General features: G+C 34.5%; 1 protein-coding gene across 1 annotated transcript; it reads left to right on the top strand.

The window, feature by feature from the left end:
• The first annotated feature begins 17,868 nt into the window (after window positions 1-17,868).
• LOC135150315 (uncharacterized) lies at window positions 17,869-20,303 on the top strand. Its single transcript, XM_064086578.1, has 4 exons — window positions 17,869-19,349; window positions 19,424-19,508; window positions 19,592-19,679; window positions 19,732-20,303. The coding sequence occupies exons 1-4, from the start codon at window positions 17,869-17,871 to the stop codon at window positions 20,301-20,303; spliced, it is 2,226 nt and encodes a 741-aa protein (XP_063942648.1).
• Window positions 20,304-23,370: the final 3,067 nt, after the last annotated feature.

Genomic DNA, 23,370 nt, shown 5'->3' with positions numbered 1-23,370 from the left:
TTTTCCCTTCTCATCTCCGTGATATGTCCAACATGAATAAGTTTTATCAATGCAATGACACATTAAGTGTTCATACAACTCGGCCACACCATTAACTTCAATATTGTTCAAACATTTCTGACATGGACATCGAATGAACCTAATGTCCTTTGCATGTTTAACTGCCTGATCACAAAAATATTTCACACTGTTCTTCTATTCTTCTGACAACCGTGGTGCTTTTACCCAATTATGATCCATTTAAACGCCTAAAAAGATACAACCTGAAGAAAAATTGCAAGATTAAAAAAAACGCAACGAATAATAAGTGCAAGTATGAATTTCATTATAACGTATATAATACCATTTTTAAATTAGAAGCTTTTTATGTTTGTTTTATGTGATAACATGCAGCTTGAAACACTCAAAACAAATTATATTATTATATATTATTATATATTATAATAGATATAATTATAAAGTAATAATGTTGGGACCAAGGAAAAAGATTACTTTATCGAGTTTATTAATTTATTGAGAGTAAAAATACATCATCTATATTATGTTGGAGACCATAAAAATATATTATTTGAGTGAATTTATTACTTAATCTAGGTTCAACTGTACTAATGTAAAAGTGCATTCATTCCCTCTTCCTCGTTGATTCCACTTGTCTTGTGAAATTTTAGTGTCTCCTTTCAATGTTTTAATCTGCAAGCAAGATAGTGTTGATGATATGATAACAGTAGTGTTTTTAAATGCCAAGTGACAGTATGTACTTTCTTTAAATAAGTTGTTAATTGTGCGCCCAAGAACCCTAAGTTAAAGATGTGTACTTAACACTACAAGAAAACAGGGCATTTCCGACTGCCAAAATCGGTCGGAAATGATTTGTTTCAGTCGGTTTTGAGGTCATTTACGACCGCGTACCGACCGATAGGGTTGGTCCTTAAAACCGAGTCGGAAATGACGAGTCGGTCCGAAATGAGTCTCATTACCGATCGACTTCCGACCGCCAACATCGGTCGGTAATGTGTTTTCATTTCCGCAAAATATGGCCCCACCTGTGACTTGGCATACACGTGGAACACAGGTGGACAGACACAAAACCAACCAACATGTGGTCGGGTATAACTCGGTCCAAAATAAGAATTTCAAAACCGACCACCACGCGGTCGGTTATGCGTTGGTCGGGAAGAGAAATTGGTCGGTTTTGAGTCGGTCGTTTTTCTGATAGTTGGTCGGTTATGAGTCGGTCGGAAAGGGATTTTGGCTAGCACTTCAGCTTCTGGTCTAAATCTGACCACAGAATCAACACAGATTTCGGTCGGTTTTAGTGGTCCGACCACAGGCTTCATTACCGACCGATTTCATGAATAATTTGGTCGGTTTTCTAGGACCAAGTATGACCAAATTTGGTCAGAAATGTGTGCACTTGGTCGGTTTTCTGGGTTTGTTATTACCAGATTTGATCGGAAATGACCAAAATTGGTCGGTTTTCTGGGCACCAAATTTCAAAAATTGTAGTGCTTACAGTATGAACTATATACCTTATTCCTGTCATTTACCAAACCCAACAAAACACAAACAAAACACAAATAATCTCAAATTCTGGCCCAAAAAAACAACAACCAATCTGCATTAATTTAAGACATCATTCATATACAACCAACCACTTACAATTATCCATACAAATTATCCAACAAAACACAAGATACAATTCTTTTAACATATCAAAACCATGCAAATTCAGTTTGCATCCCCAAAATTATCCAACCAAACAATGTCATTAACAAAAGCAATAATAGTTAGCTAATTAAAAACAAATCTGCTAACTATTACCATTGGAAGCATCGTCACCAGCACCTTCGTCAGCATCATCTCCATCATTCTCACCGAGGTCGTTCTCCGAACTTTCACCATCGGTAACATCCTTGTTGGCCTCTGCAATTGCCTGTAACAATTCATCATTTGTAATTACCTCCTCCCACATAAAATTCAAACACACAAATATACATTGCACACACACGCACACACATATATATAAATACTTATCTACTTACAACTTGGGTTCCAGCCTCGTATTTGTTGCAGATGTTGGTCATAATTGTCGTGACAACATTCACAACCTCCCTAAAGAAAATGGAGTTGAAGTTGCTTCTACTCTCCGTATCAGAAACTTCGATAAGGTTCCTACCAAGACCTTCTAGCTCTGCAGTGTCCAACTGTTGCTGGAAATTACTAGGATTTGCTTGTGCATTTGTAAGAGCATGGCGAACAACTTGCACAAATCGAGGGTCTGGTATATTTGAGGGGTTGGAGACAGAAGACGAGGAACTTGCACCTCCCCTAGTAGTTTCTCTGAAACAGTGAGCCAAATTCGGCAACAGTGTGTTTGTAGGCACTGTTGGAAATCCAATGAGCCGATTCTATTTTGTCGTATTTGCGCCGTCTGTTGTTGCTTGCAACCACCACTCCATAGGCTCAGAGTAATCTGATCCGGGAGTTAAGTCAACCCCTGAATTCTCTAGAATGGCACTATAGCGAGACTGAAAAAAACATCAAACTAAAGTTAATTACGTGTATATATGTATATATGTAGACAAACAAATTAAACAATCTTATAACTAGATATATATGATCAAGGTGAATTTAAGTACAAGTACAAGTACAATTATTTGAATTCAAGTACAATTATATATATGAATAATTAAATACAATTAAGTACAAGTACAATTATAGGATAATTTCATATGTCTATTCATGTAAAAGTAGAAGTAAAACTAAATTTATATACTAACCGCTATGGCCATCGCCCCTGGCGTAGTATAGACCAAAGGCGGGCATTCTTTCCCCTTGCTAGCCTCCCTCACCTTCCTTGAAGCTTTTGTTGTATGGGTCCTTTCCCACAATTCGAGGTGCTTCGGTTTCTTCCCCTTTTTTGCTGCCGTCATTTCCTAGAACAAGGGAATTATAATTAACCACAGTTGTTCATTAAGAAATAAAGCATGTGGCATTATTAATTAATTAAGAAATATAATTGAACTTGATTACTCCTAAATTGTACAATAAAAGTGTTTTGAATTACCATTTTAATAGCTTCAAAAGATTTTGCACCGGCAGTGTGCAAGGTCTCCACGTTTTCTCGATTTTGTGATCCAACCTTGGACCGATGCTTGTGAGTGTCACTATCCCAATATTTCAACATATTTTCCCATAGAGGGGATTGAAAATACCCCGGCCTCAGATCCTTTGCCGACTTTCCAGTTTCCTTCATTTTTCTCACAAAGCGGCGCTTCTCCTCATTCATCATTTTTTTACATGTTCTTTTCACGTGCTCCCTTATACTCTAGCTGGCCTCCGTCCGACTTTGTCCTCTCAAATTTTTGTAGAAGCACTGAAACGAAATAGAACATGTTAATTATATATATATAGCAAGCATGTATACAAGAAATATACGTATGTGTGTGTGTGTTTATATATATATATATATATATATATATATATATATATAGGATGTAAAGAATAGAAAATTAAGTTACATATATATACAAGGAACATATGTATGTGTGTGTATGTAATATATATATATATATATATATATATATATATATATAAAGAATAGAAAATTAAGGTACATATATATACAAGGAACATATGTATGTGTGTGTAAAGAATAGAAAATTGTGTGTGTGTGTGTGTATATATACATACCCTAAACTCATTAACAACATCATCCATCCAGTCCGGCTTTTTTGCTATAATATCAGTATATGTGTATGATCCAACCGGCCAGAGATCACCAAGTATTTTAAGCAAAGTCTTCTTTGCTTCATCATGAAAGATACTTCTTATGACAAAATCAAAAAAAAATACATAATAAAGCATATTGTATAACTCTAACTAGCTAAAAATGAAATGATTAAGTAATTAAAGTACCGCCCGCCATGAATGTTAATCCGGGTTGGTTTTCTAGGCAGCTTTTCCCCGAACCTTCCCATAGAATTAGTTCTGGGCCTACGGATCAAGGGAACAAATTCAGTTTGACTTTCCACCGGACTTGGCGGAGTAGCTGGAGGTGTTTGATCAGTTGGAGTAGTTTGTGGTGGGCTTTGATCATCAGCTGCTTGAGTTGGAGGAGTCCGTGGTGGGCTTTGATCTTCAGCTTGAGTTGTAGAGATGCGGCGTTTCTTGCCACGAGTCGTACTACCTTGAGAAATGGCCATCTTCTTTTTGCCGTTGCCTTTTTTTGGCGCCATAGGCTATACATGAACAATGACATATATAGTTAGTCAACTTATGTTAGTCAATGAAACAGCAATTGAAATTAATGATCATAAGATATATATATATACTAGTTAAACAAAATGATCACAAGTATACATAGTAGTTGAAGAATATGGCAAGATAAATTACATGTGCACTTAAAAGAATATGTATTGTATATTAGACAATTAATTAGACATAAGACATATGTATGCCTATGTGTTATAAGCTGACCAAACAAAGGCTCATACTAGTTTTAAAAGACAATGAAAATGATCAGAGCAAGTATACATACGCTTAATCGCTATTCATCGAATGACAATCACTCTAACTCACTCTCCCAATACGTGATTGCTTTTCAATGAGTGAGGCCTGATATAATGCAAGTAAATGAGGTGCTGCTAGTTTAATTGGTTCTAATTTGCTTTACAGGAACAAATATAAATGCATTAACCATGCCCTTTGTGCAGTTATATACTATACATATCATAATGCTTATTACGTGCACAGAACACCCACAAATGCATGCACAAAACACAAAAACATACAAAACAACAACAACACATACAGGATACAAAAATAGAGCCAAAAATAAACATATCAACAGATAATAAAACTAAAACAACTAAAATTCAGCCAGATTAAAGCAAATATAAACATATAAATACCAGATTAAAGCACATTACAACAAATCAGAGCAAAAAAAAATCAAAACCCTAAAATAAGCATAGTGTACAGAGAGAGATCAAAACCCTAAAATAAGCATAGTGTACAGAGTAGGGAGGACAATGCTCAACCACCAGACCAGCCATAACATTAAGTTAAAACTCAAGGGACTTAAATATATACGTAGCCTTATTTTACAAAATAAAACAAATAAAATTCAATATTTCATTATAATATTCCTTCAACTAATGTTCAAAATGTGATTTTAAGGACCTATAGAAGTTAAGTAATTATATTCATATCCGTACGGGTCGATCATTTAAATTAATTATTTATTTTTTTAAATAATTAACCCTATGTTCATATTTTAGTATAACCTAATATTTTTGTTATAATATGTCAACAGATACAATCCTATTGATTTGATTTTTGGTATACAAGTACAATAACTACTTAATTTACCATCTGTACGGTTGGATCGTCCAAAAAATAAATTGATATTTCGAAAGTGTAAACCCTAGGATAAGATGAGATAAAATCCAAACCCTGAACTCCGACATTCACTGCAATGCATGATTGGTAACAAAGGAGCGTCTTTATAATTTTTTTATATTTTTCTTCATCAAATTAGACCATATCACAAAGATTCTACATTTTTCTGTTGTTTAAATAATTAATTTGAACTTAGTTAGTTAGTATTTATAATTTGTTATGAAAATAAAAATATTTTAATAATCAAATATTAAGTGATGAATATTTTTATATTAATGTAGTAACTAATTAAAAGATAGTTTCAATTTTTTTAGGTTTTTTAATAGTTTACTTAGCCGTATAATTTTTTCTATCTTTCTCACAAGTCAAAACCGACCGTCAGAGTGGTCGGAAATGACGGAAAAAACGGTCGGTTTTCTGCAATTATGAGGCTAGTCGGAAATGATTTAAATTTGGTCGGTTTTCTGTGTTCAATTTATGAGTTTGGTCGGAAATATATTGCATTTAGTCGAATTTCTGTGTTCAGTTTATGAGTTTGGTCGGAAATATGTTGCAAATGGTCGGTTTTCTGTGTATTAATTTTTGTTTTTTTTACAAGTCAAAACGGACCGCCAGTATATGAAGTTGGCCGGTTTTCAGCACTACAATGACCACAATTGGTCGGAAAAGTGATGAATTTGGCCGGTTTTCTGCAAGAAAATGACCACAATTGGTCGGAAATGACCCCGAGTCGGTCGGTTTTCTTGGTCTTAAATAAAAAAAAGGATCAAAATGACCATGATTTGTCGCTTTTCTGCGTATAAAATGACCAAATTTCACAATATAAATCTCATAACATTTCAATTTTGATGCATAACATTACAATTTCAATTTCATGAAACTAAAATGGTTAATTACAATATCTAGCCACTAATCAATAGCTTCATAACCTTCTTCTTCTTCCTCTTCTCCTCCTCCTCCTCCTATTTCTTCTTCATTTTCTTGATCTTCCTCATCAAACCCTTCATTGTTGTCATCTTCATCATCGTCATCAACTTCATCATTATCATGATCTTTGAATCGAATTCTTGGAATTGGCTCATATATATTGTGCAAAGTAAACGAACAATGAAAATATTGAAGTGGATGCATTAGATATATTTTCTTGGTAGGGATTTTCGGTAGAAGGGGTAGTTGATTCATCAGGAGGACTATTTTTAATTGAAATAACCGTATAGAAGTTACTACAAGGATTTAATACACTTGGTGCATAATACACTTGAGTCGCTTGACTTGCTAAAACAAATACCTCGTTCGACCTTAGTCTTGACTTTATGTCTATACTAACAATTCGATTTTTGTCAACACATACACCGCTTCCCGCGGAATCAAACTAACAACATTTAAACAAATAAACATAATTTCCTCCCCGATAAACAAGTCTAATAATTTCTTATAATTGACCATAATAATTTTCAAGGGCATTAACATGAGATGTACCTTTGACAAGGACACCGGATTTATCCTTACAACGAAATTTATCCATTAACCTTGCAAGATTGAAATGTCATAATCATGCGAGGTGGTCCATTAAGTAGATCTTTGAACCATGGATATATTGCAACATCATTCTCAATCTAAATATAATAACATACAAATCAATACAAGATCAAAACAAAAATCAATACAAGATCAAAACAAAAAATAATAAATGTGTTACCTTTTTCTTGAACCAAATTTTGAAGTTAGTCTTAAGAAGTGATTCCAATTCTTCGGGCGTTGCACCCGTATAAGATGCGTATTCTCTACACAAAAGTGTGGATAGTTAAAACAAGATTCAAATGTACATTTTATGAATTTTTTCATAAAATAAACATACCGAATATACGGTTGAACCTCTGGCATGTTCAAGAGAACATAATATTCCTCAAAGAAGTATTCATCATCATCCAAGTATCGAACAACATGTTTTCCCAAACACTCAATTGGATATCTAAAAGCCTCCAAAATACTATCATCTTGTTTCTCAACCATAACTTTGTTCCTTCCCACGGTGTTATGAACGGTGTTATGGCACTATAGCGAGACTGAAAAAAACATCAAACTAAAGTTAATTACGTGTATATATGTATATATGTAGACAAACAAATTAAACAATCTTATAACTAGATATATATGATCAAGGTGAATTTAAGTACAAGTACTACAAGTACAATTATATGAATTCAAGTACAATTATATATATGAATAATTAAATACAATTAAGTACAAGTACAATTATAGGATAATTTCATATGTCAATTCATGTAAAAGTACAAGTAAAACTCGTGGTATTAAACATAACATCTAGATCCTCAAAATGTGTTTAGTTGCTATAAAAAAATTGATGACTGGCGGATGATTATGCCATTTGTCATTGTAAAATCATTTTCCCATTGAGGCCAAATTGTTTATAATAATGGATGCTAAGTTATTAATGACTCTATAAATTATGGGAAGCTCTTTTACAAAATATGTGGGTATTTCTTTTATGTGTCCTTGAATTTTCTTTTAAATAAAGTAGAAAAGTTAAATTTAATTTTTAGACATGCCTACAAGGTCATTAAGATTTTATATTGAGAGTGCATTTACCAATATAGTTAGAAAAGACTATTATATTTTAGAAGTATGTTTCAGTATATAGTGAAATCAACAATGTGTAGGTTGTTGTGGGCGCTGTAGCTACCTGTGCCTTCAAATGAACTAACCGTCGGTATATTAAAATAGTAAAACCAATTATAATACAACCTAAACCAATTATAATACAACCTATCCTCTTATTAAATAATTAACGTTATATTTAAAAGAGTTCTATTTTATGTTTTATGTTGTGTTTATCTTTGCATAAGGTGGATTTTCTTTGGTCATCTCTATTATTTTATTGACATTGAAAATTGATAGTTTATTGCATAAGGTGGATTTTATTTGGTCATCTATATTATTTTATTGACATTGAAAATTGATAGTTTACCTTCAAATAATTATTTGGCTTTTTAGGACATAAGCTGAACATCCTCGTTTCCTTCCAAATTATCCTGACACAGTGTAGGTATAGGTGAACAATGGTCATGCTAATTGTAATGTGATCATACCATGAGTTACACATGCTGTACATACTTCTCAAAAGAGATTGTATATGATTATAGAAATAAATTTATGTCTAATCTACATATGCATATGAAAGTCTTCATGATTTGCTTTCAAATCTACATACAAATGGAAATGGGGGGGGGGGGGGGGTCGACTTAATTAGGCATCTATACATCTTTTTCCATCATATGTAGGTGGTGTTTGTTTACGGCTTAAAATCCCATCTTCTGGATTTATAAGTTAGAAGCACATATTCGTACATTTTGTAAGAAGTTATTTATGCATATTTTAGCATTTTCTTCATTTCAGCTTTCCACCATTCCTTTTTCTCTCATTCATACCATAAAGACCATAGCCCAAATGCAAGGAAGGTTTTCACAACATTCTCATCTCATATAATTTTTGAGTGTAGCACCCGTGTATCCAGAAAGCATGATGATAGTTTCTTTGTTACAGAAAAAACTCCTATATGAATATTTTTCATCAATATATATGAACCTAAGGAATTTAAATAAAATAATAATAACATGTTATATTGGGTTGACAAATCGTATCAACTGGATCACTTGAGGATTAGATCAATGATAAAAGAAAACATTATATTATACAAAAATAAATTGTGTTTTCACATTTATAGTTAATTATCAAACTAAAACTTTTGGGCTCCTGTGGTTAATAATAAGCTGATAATATTGAGACTTTTTAATAGTTGTTTTAATGTAATGACTCTTGACCTTTTAGTGTCCTAATTACTATCACTCCCAATATAACTATGGGATCGAGTATTTTGTTTTTAAAACAAAAAACCACAAGCTTTTGATATTGAGTTTTGTCCGAGTAGTAGCTAAACTCTCCATTGCATTCTTCTTCTTGTTTACTTTATTATTGATATTAAAGTAGTTCCGACTTCCGCCATTTATAAAAGTACATGGAAGGAATTACGGCATTCACGGAGGTACATAACTAGTATTGAACAACATTATAATACATACTAGTTTAATGACAAAAACCGCCTTTATCACCTATAACTATATTAAAAAACACCTCCAATATAAAATACTGAGAGAAATTTGTGTGTCACCACACTATTTATACTCAAACAAATTTGTGTGCAGACCCTAGAGCTTGGGTTGTTAGAAAGAATGCTTGCATTTGAACCAAAAGATAGACTTTCAACTGAAGAGGTAAAATAAACCTTATTGTTGGAATCTCTCTATTTACCAGTACTGTTCTGTAGGTTAATGCATTTTGTGTTTTTATCTGTGTAGGCTCTTTCAATCCATATTTCAATAACTTAGCTTGTAATGTCAAAGAGAAAACCTTCTGCACAGCCAGTTTCAAAGTTGGAATTTGAATGTCAAAGGAGGAAGATAACAAAGACCTAATCTTGAGGCAGACTTTGGAGAGACAATGAGGGAGGAGGGATATGGGGAGTAGCTACCGATGGTAATATGGTTTTTACAAACATAGCGAATACTACAAACATATCTACAATAGCCCGGGCATGGGTGGCATACTGGACGCTAATACTGGGGATATTATTAGCATGGTTTGTAGCCAAATTATATAAAATAACTTAGTTCATTACTATATGTTTGTCTATGAAATAGCGTGGTTTTTTTTTAATTATTTAAGTGTGAAAACACAATTTACTTATCACAATAGATGTTTTCTTTAACTTGTATAGATTGAATTTTGTAGCTCTCTAATTGACACTCTTGGTTAAGACAATAAAACCTGTAATTATTATTTTATTTATATTCATATTGTTGAATAATATTCATATATGTTTTTTATGTTATTCAATCAGATTTATCTCATTATTTTCATCATTCTCTATAGGAATGTGGGCTACATTATCTTATTTTTGAGTTTCTTAGTGTTCCATGTGTCCATTGTACTAAATTTCCGACTAAATATTTCTTACTCTAGTATCTAAATTTTGAAAGGTGGAAATGGGATTTGTAAGTCTAAAATGTCTAGGTATAAAAATTATGTAATAGATATTTGTATCACGGTGAGGGCTAAACTCAAGATGGTGAAATGACTCGGACTTTTTTTTTTTAACCAAAATGCATTTTTGGTTAATTTTTAAATTACAAAGATATATTCAACCTCCCGATTCTCCACTAATTGATAGACCTCAGATTATGAGAAGTAAGGAGGAAATTATGAAAACCCACTACACCATAGATGGCATATGGAAACCCCTTGAAAATGTTGCTAAATGGCGTAAAACCATTGCAGTATAGTCTATTGCAATGTTTTAGTAAAAGATGAGTGTTAACTTTGCTCCCGTTACGATAGGGCGATATTGCAACAAATATAGTAACATATAGCAACGACTAAAGTAATTGCAAAAAGTGTCATATGGAAATCGTTTTGAGTCTACAGCAACATAATTTAGCCCTTGCAATAGCCTATTGCCATGCTGCTTTTTAGTTGTTTTTTTTGTCAACCATTGCAATATGTCAGTTAATTGCAATGAATTAAACCATATTTGGCAACAAAATAAGTGCAACATCAATGCTTTTAGAATTAAAGGCAGAACAAATGGCAACAAATTTCACCTTACAGCAATGTTTTGATTACTAAAAAAGTAGTAATGGCAACAATTTATAGGATATAGCAATGCTTTTACTAAAACATATCACTCATAATAGCAACAGATTATAGTATATAGCAATGAATTTTAATAAACAAATTGGCATGACATGTTTGTTTCCATTACAATCCACCAAATAACTTGGTACAAAACAAAAACCAACCAAGTCATCAACATTGGCACATAACCACCAACTCAAAATGGAATATTCCAACAACATTCTGACAACCATTAAAGTTCTAAAGTTTTGGTGCAACGCAAAATGACAATCACTTAATAAGTACAGAGAAAGTCTACTTAATTAGTTCATATATTCATGCAGCAGAATTCTGAAACAAAAGTACTGCATAAGATCTGAAGCTATCAAGTAGCTCCCGCGGCTTCATTTCCATCCAACTCCGCTTCAGCCCCATGATCAGTGTTGTCGTCAGCCAATAGTTCGTCAATGTCAATTTGTAAAGAATTCATTTGAACAATCTTCTCCAAAATATTTTTCAGCTTTCTGTTCATCTTCTCCTCCATTTCACGAGAAAGTTCTTCTCTTAGCTTTGTCAATTCTGCAGATCTGTTCTTTTCTCTTTTCTGCATCTTATCTAGCACTGTTTTCCTTGTCCTTCCACTTCTGCCAAGAAGCCAATAGGCGCATGATTATCAAAGTCTAGTTCCACCGAAACATGATCACTGACTTCTTCCTCTGAATTATCACCAGCTTTTTTCTAAAAAAATGAAAATAGCAATAGTTAAGAAATGACAGATAACACAGGATGTGATAATACTAATATAAAACTAGAACTTTTTACCTTCGGAAACTTGCGAGTTTTAGGGTACACATGATGTGATAATACTAATATTAAATAGATATATGTTTGTATTTAATCAAAACACTACATAATGGAAGCTTTAGAGTATTATATTTGTTCATATCAATATTTGTGAAATATATAATAACACCATCAAGCTAATATCTTAATAATTATATTTTAATATAGTTTTTCTTATGACCAAATAATATAAATTTTCAAAAATAAATCAAAAGATTATATTTAAATGAATCCTTTATTAGATCGTAAACCATGACATGGTATAGAGTCAGGTCCATAAAAAATTAAGAGCTCCTTAAAGTTCTTATTGGGCTGCCACCAATAAGGCCTTTCTGAATGTTATACGCAAAAATTATCGTGAAGACCCGGCCCATAAAAGAAGACTGTGATGGGCTCAAGACTGGACCAAGCCCAAGCTAGCCATGTCAGTTAGAAGAGACCACTTCAAGAAGATTGCGCGCCTTATCTTCACGGCGCGCCAAGTTGAAGCTAACAGAGAAAGATCGTCATTTGAAGGGCAGAAGGGGACATATTTTACGTAGGAGGACGCCCTTGGGTATGTATAGATCCTACTGTTAATTTGTCGAAGACTCTACCTTGTAGTCTGAGGAGTTTCCCTCCTTGGGAGATAGAGAATCAAGATTAGAGGAGGCCTTGCTCTGTAGTCTGGCGAGTTGTCCTTGTCGGGGAGCTTGTTGAACCTTCTCGAAGATATGCCCTCGAAGGCTCTATTTCTGTAGTCTGGCGGGTTGTCCGTGTCGGGTAGTAGAGAAGCGTCCTTGCATTTGGGGTAAGTTTTGGGTGCTCGAGAGTCTACAAGGCCCAAGACTAGGCCTCATCGTATTGGGCCCCTTTCGGGAGGAAGATAGCAGAAGGGGAAGCCTAATCCTATTAGGTTTCTTAGGAGAAAAGAACTACGTACTGGCTTGATCCCCTCTAAATATAGGGGTACGTAGGCAAATTAGGGGGACACGAGTTGGGAGCACCTGGAGGCAACTCCAAACCCTAATCTCAGCCACCCCATATTTTCCATCACCACCACTCAGCCACCGTCACAGATCTTGATTCCGGTCACAAACCTCGAATTTTGTTAACTACCAAATTCCTCCGTTAACAAATTGGCGCTAGAAGCAGGGGCTGTTTCAAGATTATCATCTTAGGAGGAAAGATGAAGTTAATACCATCCAGATAATTATGATTAACCGACCGGTGGTACAGTCAGTCCGTATCAGTTTGAGTGGATTTTACACATATGGTTACAGAACGAACCCACTGAATTTATGCACATGATTAACGACGGATGTAATTAACATGCTAAGGCCGTGGGTTTCCTGGAGGAGACATGTACGAGGGACTGCCATATATATATTTAGCGTGAGTTTCGTATGCGCCGATCTCACGGAAAAGATAAGTTTTCTTGCCTCTTGCTTTTCAATTTTACTATATAAATTATTTATTTGCAATTATATACGTGTTCTTGTTAATATTTTCATAATGTTTAGAAAGCATTACTTTGATAATGGAGCATGTTTTTGCATCTTTAAATTGGGGCTAAGCATATTTTCTACGTGATTTGGTTCCGAAAAATCATCTTTACTGGTTGCGATGTTGCGAGTTGCAGGAAAGCCGTATGTTAGGCTGTGCAAGAAGCTTTATATATCCCGTGAATGAGAACTGTAATGGGAAAAGAAAAGGTTTGAGGTGTTCAAGCAACAACATGATGACATGGCAAAGCTTTGTATGCAGGAAGTATCGCAAACACTCGCCGGAAACATAGTGGATAACTATATATGCATGATTCGTGCAGCTTTAAAATTCTTCACTGTGTCATCATAATTGGAAGCCTCGATACTGAGAGATAAGTTTTTCTTATTTTAGTTTTTTCTTAATTTGATGGTTTAGTTTATTGATATGATTCTTATTTTAAAAAAAATGGATTAAATGATGTGTGTTTTAAAACGAATATCTTATACATATTTTTCTTTTATATGATCAATAGATTTAATATATAGTCTGCCCGAACTTTATCATTAATATATTATTTATATGAGTGCATATCATACATAGGTTTATAAGAATTTGCCCCACCTACTTAAAATAATCTCTCGTATCATATATTTGTTCTTTTTTATTAACTAGACATATTTTATATTATTTTTGAATATATTATATACACTAACGCTCATAAATTTCATGTTTAAAATATTTGTTACTATATATTTGAGGTCATGACTTTTGTATATTAGTTAGAAAATGTATGTGGCAGGTACACAAAAATAGCAAAATAATTAAAAAGAAGAAGCACTTGCTTGTGAAATAGTAGGAAGATTAAAGATATGCAGCAGTCTTTCGATGAAAAGAAATTTTAAATCTGATCGAGATAAGTCCTTTCTATTCTCATTTACTCTACCATTGCACATGTACATATATATTTTTGTGCAGGACAGCGGGAGACTGAATTTTGGAGCACCTACAAATTTTATGTCGGCTCCTTAAAAAGGCTTGCAGGTATAATTTTTTGGCTCAGGAATGCACAAGACATGTTTCACTGTTTCAGGAGCTTGGACGGGTTCTGACTTCATAAAATCAATGAGATGTTACTCATGAGGTGACCAGCAAGAATAAAGATAAGCTCTTTCTTTTCCTTCGTACAATATATTATTTCTTTCCTGTTATTAAAAATCTTATGTGCACAATGAATGGTTTGTTTTTAAAATATTCTGACACATAGGATTATGATTGTGTACATGTTAAACGTATATATTATTATTATTTTGGAGTTTGTGGTCTATGGTTCAATGTGGAAAAACAACAGGGACTTGGTGAAGGTGCGTACAGACATACGGGAAGAAAACTACCAACATATTTTATTGAGATAAGTAATTCTTTTCAAGTACTTTTCAATATATTTTTGTGAATTTTCTGTAAATAAAATATTGCATGCATTTTAACTTATTAATTTATTATGACAGGAGATTTTCACTAGTAGTTCTTTATTATTATGTTATATTAAACTCTTATCCCATAGTAAATTATATTGTTTAGATTAAAAATTAGTGGAAGTTTTTGCAGCACATGATATATGTGTTTGCAGGGTACCCTAACAAGAAAGAAATTTTTTGCAATGTCTCTCTATAAAGAGTATTATTTTAGAGTTAAATTGATATAAGTGCAGGTACATGATGATTCGCACGTTCAACAAAAAGATAAGTATTTTTCCTTTTGTCATTTAGTATATATATTCTTGTCATGCATATATTTATTCTTGGATTCTTGGATATATCTGTTTTAAATTTGAATATTTTATGAATAATCGAATTATATATCTCTCTTATCGAGCATGAATTATTGTTATTATACCACAGATATGTTGATATATTTATGTGTGGTGTTTGTATAAAGGTTGCGTACCTTTAACCTAATATTTTATTCTAGTGAGCTATTTTTAGACAGGAAGAGAAAAAATTCGAAGAATTTCGTAAGGCGAGCTCAGGATGAAAGTAATGTGAATGGAGGATATTTACAAGATGTGTCTCCCCCGAACAGCGTTCTCTTGAAATTATCGAGAGGCGCGCCTCCCCTAACAGGGCGCGCCATGAGGTAAATACTAACCTTATTATTTTGCTAAATATAATTGTGTGTATATATTGTATACAGAGACACGTCCAACACTCCAGTCTTCAAGATTCAGAGTAAATATACGTCACAACACAACTTCGCAACACTGTCTTCTCCAACCTGCATCTTCGAGTCAAGCTCACACTCCGAAACTGGGGGGGTGATCATACAGATTAGAAGAAGGATTTGGATAAGAAGGGCGCGCCTCATCCTCATCTAAGACGTGGTAGAAGGCATGTTCTTCTACTTCCACTACAAGAAAAGCGCACATAACCGACCAATAAAACCGACCGACGGACTTGGTCGGAAATAAAGAGCACATAACCGACCGACGTACCGACCAAAACAACTCCGGTCAGAAATGTGAGGGTCATTTCCGACCGACGTTACCGACCAACCATGATCGGTCGGTTAAAAGGGGGTGGGCCCCATTCCCTTGCTTTTTCTAAGCTGACATGGACGCCGCGTCAGCGAGACCACATAACCGACCGTCACGAATCGGTCGGTTTTAGACCAGAAGCTTTGCATCTGAGCTCGGATTTTCATTTCCGACCAAGTCATTTCCGACCGAGTTGTGACATTTCCGACCAGCCTGGCTGTGTTACAAGTGTCGTCTGCTGATTGGCTGAGGGGATGAGCTGTGACCACATAACAGACCGCGCATTATCGGTCGGTTTTAGAACAGAAGCTTCACAGTTGTGCCCTGTTTTTTTTTCCGACCAAGTCAATTCCGACCAAATTCTGCCATTTCCGACCAACCTGGCTTTGTTTGCCTGTGTCAGCCGGTGATTGGCTGAGGGGATGAGCTGTGGGGGCCGCCGTGGCATTTCCGACCGTCTTATCTTTAAATGGCGGTCGGAAATGACTTTTTAACTTTTTTAGTTTGCTTAAGTCCCTCACCTCACCAAGTCTTATTGTTAATTTAGCATAATTATATATTTGTGGAAGAGAAAAAAATTTGAAGGTATGAATTAACCTTAAAATGTTAGTCTTCTTTTTTGAATATATTTCTAATTATGAAATGTGTAATTTTGAAATTGAAGGTGAAGTTGAAATTATAGGTGAAGTTGAAATAGGAGGTGGAGTTAAAATAGGAGGTGAAGTTGAAATTGAACTTGGAGGTATGAAATGTTTGTATGTGTATATATGTGTATATATGTGTACATATGTGTATATATTTGTGTATATAATTGTGTGTATATATATGTGTATGTGTGTGTATATTGTTTTGAGTTGTTTGTGTATGCTTGTATGTAGATGTCGACCAATGATCGTAGTTGGATGAATCGTCGATTAGAAAGTAACCGAATAACACTTACTCCGGAATATAAATTGGGTGTTGAGCAATTTATAAAATTTGCAATTGAGAATAAAGGTGTAGTTGAAGATTTGATGAAGTGTCCATGTGTTAATTGTAAAAATGGGACATGGGAGACCATAAAAAATGTTAGATATCATTTGATAGCTAATGGAATTTGCTTGGGTTATAAAATTTGGACATCTCATGGGGAGTCATCACGAAGAAAAAATAATCGTGTTCAAAGAGAAGTTGAAAAACCGGTAGACATGGAAGCGATGTTAAGAGATGTTGGAGCCGAACCTAAGGCTTGTACTAGTAGAGTAGAAGAACCACCTAATGCGGATGCTTCCGAATTTTACAAAGAAGTCAATAGATGTGGAACACCAATATATCCGGGAAACACCAATTACACAAAACTATCTTTCACCACAAGGTTGTTGCACTTTAAGAATGAATCCCATTGTAGTGAGAAATCTTTTAATTTGTTACTTGAGATTATTGGCGATGTTCTTCCACCAAAACACACATTACCATCTACTTACTATGAGGTGAAGAAAATAGTAAAGGAATTGAAGCTTTCATACAACAAAATTGATGCTTGTGAAAATAATTGCATGTTGTTTTATGGGGATGATAAAGACAAAAAAGATTGTGATCATTGTGGAAAGAGTCGTTACAAAGAAGCATGTGGAAAAAAGAGTACCACAATTCCTCGTAAGATTTTAAGACATTTTCCTCTTATAGATCGTCTCAAAAGATTATTTATGTCGGAGCATACGGCTAAACAAATGACATGGTACAAGAATAGAGAGGTAAAAGAGGGAGAAATTAGTCACCCCTCGGACGGAGATGATTGGAAAAATTTTGACTTGCAACACCCTTCGTTTGCTAAGGAATTTCGTAATGTACGACTTGGTCTTTCAACCGATGGTTTTAATCCTTTTGATAATTCCGGTAATAAAGTATATAGTCTTTGGCCGGTAGTAGTTGTTGTGTATAATCTTCCTCCATCGATGTCAATGAAAAAACCCTACATGTTTTTGACTCTCATTATTCCGGGTCCGGATAATACAAAGAAGGATCTTCATGTATTTCTTCGTCCGCTTATTGATGAGTTAAAGATTTTGTGGCATAGTGGAGTTGAGACATTTGATCAATCACAAAAAAATAATTTCCACATGAGGGCGGCATTGATGTGGACTATAAGTGACTTTCCGGCTTTAGCACAACTCAAAGGATGGTCAACAAAAGGCAAATGTGGATGCCCGGTTTGTCTTGGAAGTGTAAAAGGCTTCCAACTTAAAAATTGTGGAAAGCCATGTTGGTATGGGACTAATCGAATTTTTTTGAATGAAAATGATTCGTTACGGAAAAAAGGACCCAAGTTCGCAAGTACAGAGCGGGCCGTTTTTAGGGGTCGGATGAGTGGGGAGTATGAAATATCAACATTTAATCATTTGCAATTCCCTCCTCCCAGAAGATTGACCAAACAACGAGCTTTGGGTTATGGCAAAGAACACAATTGGACTAGTAGGCCAATTTTCTATGAACTTGAATATTGGTCGTCACTTAGGTTACGTCATTGTATTGATGTTATGCATACCGAAAAGAACGTTTTTGAAAATGTATTTTACACAATTGTGGATGACCGTTTCAAGTCAAAGGATCACAACAAGTCTAGGATGGATTGTAAGGAACTTGGTGTGATGTCCGGGTTATGGTTAAATAATGGGGTGAAACCAAAGGCACGTTTTACGCTTACAAGACCCCAACTTCGCCAATTATGTGAATGGGTATCATCATTAGATCTTCCTGACGGGTGTTGCTCAAATCTAGCTCGATGTGTCAAAATGGATGTTCTCAAGTTTCACGGGTTAAAATCGCATGATTGTCATATTTTTATGCAAAAATTGATGAGTATTGCTTTTCGTGAGTTTTTACCTCGTGATATTTTGGATGCCCTTGCGGCACTATCAAATTACTTTGTCGATATTTGTTCGACAATTCTAGTACGTAGTGATCTAGAACTTCTAGAGAAATCCATAGTAAAGACACTATGTGTGCTAGAAACTATTTTTCCCCCAATCTTTTTTGATATTATGGAACACTTGGTTTTACACTTGGCCGAAGAATGTCGTCTAGGGGGACCCGTTCACTATAGATGGATGTATCCTTTTGAACGGTTGTTAAAGTTTATGAAAGATAAGATCAAGAATAAGGCACGAGTGGAAGGTTCGATTGCGGAAAAATATGTCGAAGAAGAAACCGTCAACTTTTGTTCAAATTACTTTAAGTCAAATGTTGGCACGGTTCATAACACCGTGGGAAGGAACGAAGTTGCGGTTGAGAAACAAGATGATAGTATTTTGGAGGTTTTTAGATATCCAATTGAGTGTTTGGGAAAACATGTTGTTCGATACTTGGATGATGATGAATACTTCATTGCGGAATATTATGTTCTCTTGAACATGCCAGAGGTTCAACCATATATTCGGTATGTTTATTTTGTGAAAAAATTCATAAAAAGTAAGTTTGAATCTTGTTTTAACTATCCACACTTTTGTGTAGAGAATACGCATCTTATACGGGTGCAACGCCCGAAGAATTGGAATCACTTCTCAAGACTAACTTCAAAATTTGGTTCAAGAAAAAGGTAACACATTTATTATTTTTTGTTTTGATTTTGTATTGATTTTTGTTTTCATCTTGTATTGATTTGTATGTTATTATATTTAGATTGAGAATGATGTTGCAATATATCCACGGTTCAAAGATCTACTTAATGGACCATCTTCGCATGATTATGACGTTTCAATCTTGCAAGGTTAATGGATATAAATTTCGTTGTAAGGATAAATCCGGTGTCCTTGTCAAAGGTACATCTCATGTTAATGCCCTTGAAAATTATTATGGTCAATTAGAAGAAATTATTAGACTTGTTTATAGGGGGGGAAATCATGTGTATTTGTTTAAATGTTGTTGGTTTGATTCCGCGGGAAGCGGTGTACGTGTTGACAAAAATCGAATTGTTAGTATAGACATAAAGTCAAGACTAAGGTCGAACGAGGTATTTGTTTTAGCAAGTCAAGCGACTCAAGTGTATTATGCACCAAGTGTATTAAATCCTCGTACTAACTTCTATACGGTTATTTCAATTAAAAATAGTCCTCTTGATGAATCAACTACCCCTTCTACCGAAAATACCTACCAAGAAAATATATCTAATGCATCCACTTCAATATTTTCATTGTTCGTTGACTTTGCACAATATGAGCCAATTCCAAGAATTCGATTCGAAGATCATGATAATGATGAAGTTGATGACGATGATGAAGATGAAAACAATGAAGAATTTGATGAGGAAGATCAAGAAAATGAAGAAGAAATAGGAGGAGGAGGAGGAGGAGAAGAAGAGGAAGAAGAAGAAGGTTATGAAGATATTGATTAGTGGCTAGATATTGTAATTAACTATTTTAGTTTCATGGAATTGAAATTGTAATGTTATGCTTCAAAATTGAAATGTTATGAGATTTATTTTGTGAAATTTGGTCATTGTATACGCAGAAAAGCGACAAATCATGGTCATTTTGATCCTTTTTTTTTCATTTACACCCAGAAAACCGACCGACTTGGGGTCATTTCCGACCAATTGTGGTCATTTTCTTGCAGAAAACCGACCAAACTCATCACTTTTCCGACCAATTGTATTCATTGTACTGCAGAAAACCGACCAACAGCATATACTGGCAGTCGGTTTTGACTTGTAAAAAAAACAAAAAATTTAACACAGAAAACCGACCATTTGCTTGATATTTCCGACCAAACTCATAAACTGAACACAGAAATCCGACTAAATGCAACATATTTCCGACCAAACTTATAAACTGAACACAGAAAACCGACCAACTTTAAGTCATTTCCGACCATTATCCTCAATGCAGAAAACCGATCATTTTTTCCTTCATTTCCGACCGCTGTGCGGTCGGTTTTGACTTGTGAGAAAAACAAAAAAAATTATACGGCTAAGTAAACTATTAAAAAAAAACTAAAAAAATTGAAACTAGCTTTTAATTAGTTACTAAATTAATATAAAAATATTCATCACTTAATATTTGATTTTTAAAATTTTTTATTTTCATAACAATTTATAAATACTAACTAACTAACTTCAAATTAATTATTCAAACAACAGAAAAATGTAGAATCTTTGTGATATGGTCTAATTTAAGGTACCAATCACGATAACAAAAGAAGAAAAATATAAAAAAAATTATAAAGACGCTTTTCTGTTACGAATCATGCATTGCAGTGAACGTCGGAGTTCAGGGTTTGGATTTTATCTGAACTTATCCTAGGGTTTACACTTTCGAAATATCAATTTATTTTTTGGGCGATCCAACCGTACGGATCGTAAATTAAGTAGTTATCGTACTTGTATACCAAAAATCAAATCAATAGGATTTTATCTGTTGAGATATTATAACAAAAATATTAGGTTATACTTAAATATGAACGTAGGGTTAATTTTTAAAAAAAATAAATAAATAATTTAAATGATCCAACCGTACGGATATGAATATAATTACTTAACTTATATGGGTCCTTAAAATCAATCATTTTGAACATTAGTTGAAGGAATATTATAATGAAATATTGAATTTTATTTATTTTATTTTGTAAAATAAGGTTACGTATATATTTAAGTCCCTTGATGTTTAACTTAATGTTGTGGCTGGTTTGGTGGTCGAGCGTTGTCCTTCGTACACAGGGGTCGCGGGTTCGATTCCGCATGACCCTTTTTTTTCGCTTTCCCGGGTTATTTCCCACGAAAAGTTAAAACCCCCGCCCACATAAAACGACTGCGTTTACATATGTATACGGCGTCGTTTTATTATGTTAGGGTTAAAACTCACCTAACGTCTCTCATTTTTCATCTCTCCCAGCTCGTCTCTCTGGTCTCGTCTCTCCCAGCTCTCTCTCGCATCTCTCAACGCTCTCTCTCGTCTCTCTCAAAGCTCTCTCTCTGAAACCCCCTCTCTCTGTAAGCCCTCTCTCCGTCTCTCTCTCTCTCTCTCTCTGTATCTCTCTCTCTGTACTATCCTTAAATTAGGGTTTATCATAGGGTTTATATATACTCTATACATGTGTTAGTTTATGTTCTCTCTCCGCCTCTCTCTCTCTATCGCATCTCTCTCTGTACTAATTTTAGGGTTTCGATTTTTTTTGGCTTTAATCTGGTGTTTTTTGCTTTAATCTGGTGTTTATATGTTTATATTTGCTTTAATCTGGCTGAATTTTAGTTGTTTCAGTTTTATTATCTGTTGATATGATTATTTTTGGCTCTGTTTTAATTTGTGTCCTGTTTTGCTTCAATCTATCTTGTTTTGGCTCCTGTGCTGCTTTAATCTGGTGTTTTTCGTATGTTTTTGTGTTTTGTGCATGCATTTGTGGGTGTTCTGTGCACGTAATGTATGGGTATTGTTCCAGAACACTGGGTTGCACCTCCTTCGCTTGCTAGTCGGTGGAATTTTTGTTTCAGTCCAGTTCAGTTTTATATGGTTCTTGCCTTCCACAAAACTAGTGCTCGAGTTTATGAGTCAAGTAGTTCATTTATTTATAACAAAGGCCGATTGTTAATGTGCCTTGGTCCATTAGATATTTTATCTCTATATAATGATTTAATCTCCACATAGCATGGTAGCTTCGATATACATATGAATCGGAATTGATTATTCTCAGTTTAGGGATTTATACTTGGGATAGTGATTTGAGTTGCACCCGAGGTTTGTTTGTCTTAACTTTTGCTATCTTTACGTGCATCAGACCTTCTTTCTTGTGCTATTGAAGAAGGTACTCTCGGTGTGAAAATATATTATCCAAGCAAAAGAATGCTATAAGGGTTTTCAGATATAGTCAGGAGAATATGTAGCACTTACTTGAGCAATGTCATGTCTAGCTCTACCCTCTCATTGCCAGTATTTTGTTTTTTTTTGTTTGTGCAAACTGATGTGCTCATTATATAGCCTAATCCAAGACATAATATCTCATTATGATGTGCTAAGAACATGCTTCATTTTTTTTTTATCTTTTCTTCGTGAATGTGAATTAGTGTTTGCATTTTGTTTAACTAGTATATATATATCTTATGATCATTAATTTCAATTGACTAACTATATATGTCATTATTGTTCATGTATAGGCTATGGCGCCAAAAAAAGACAAAGGCAAAAAGAAGATCGCCATTTCTCAAGGTAGCACGACTCGTGGCAAGAAAGGCCGCAACTCTACAACTCAAGCTGAAGATCAAAGCCCACCACGGACTCCTCCAACTCAAGCAGCTGATGATCAAAGCCCACCAAGTCCAGCTACTCCGCCAAGTCCTGCGGGAAGTCAAACTGAATTTGTTCGCTTGATACGTAGGCCCAGAACTAATTCTATGGGAAAGTTCGGGGAAGAGCTGCCTAGAAAACCTACCCGGATTGACATTCATGGCGGGCGGTAATTACTTAATCATT

The sequence above is a fragment of the Daucus carota genome, chromosome 2 (assembly GCF_001625215.2).
Source record: "Daucus carota subsp. sativus chromosome 2, DH1 v3.0, whole genome shotgun sequence".
Lineage (NCBI taxonomy): Eukaryota > Viridiplantae > Streptophyta > Magnoliopsida > Apiales > Apiaceae > Daucus > Daucus carota.
This window is presented reverse-complemented; position numbering and strand designations above follow the sequence as displayed.

Coding starts and splice junctions, on each gene's coding strand:
- LOC135150315 (XM_064086578.1), top strand. CDS start 17,869: ATGTCAATGAAAAAACCCTACATGTTTTTGACTCTCATTATTCCGGGT. Junction 19,350..19,423: donor GAGGTTCAACCATATATTCG/GTATGTTTATTT, acceptor ACTTTTGTGTAG/AGAATACGCATCTTATACGG. Junction 19,680..19,731: donor TGACGTTTCAATCTTGCAAG/GTTAATGGATAT, acceptor TCCTTGTCAAAG/GTACATCTCATGTTAATGCC.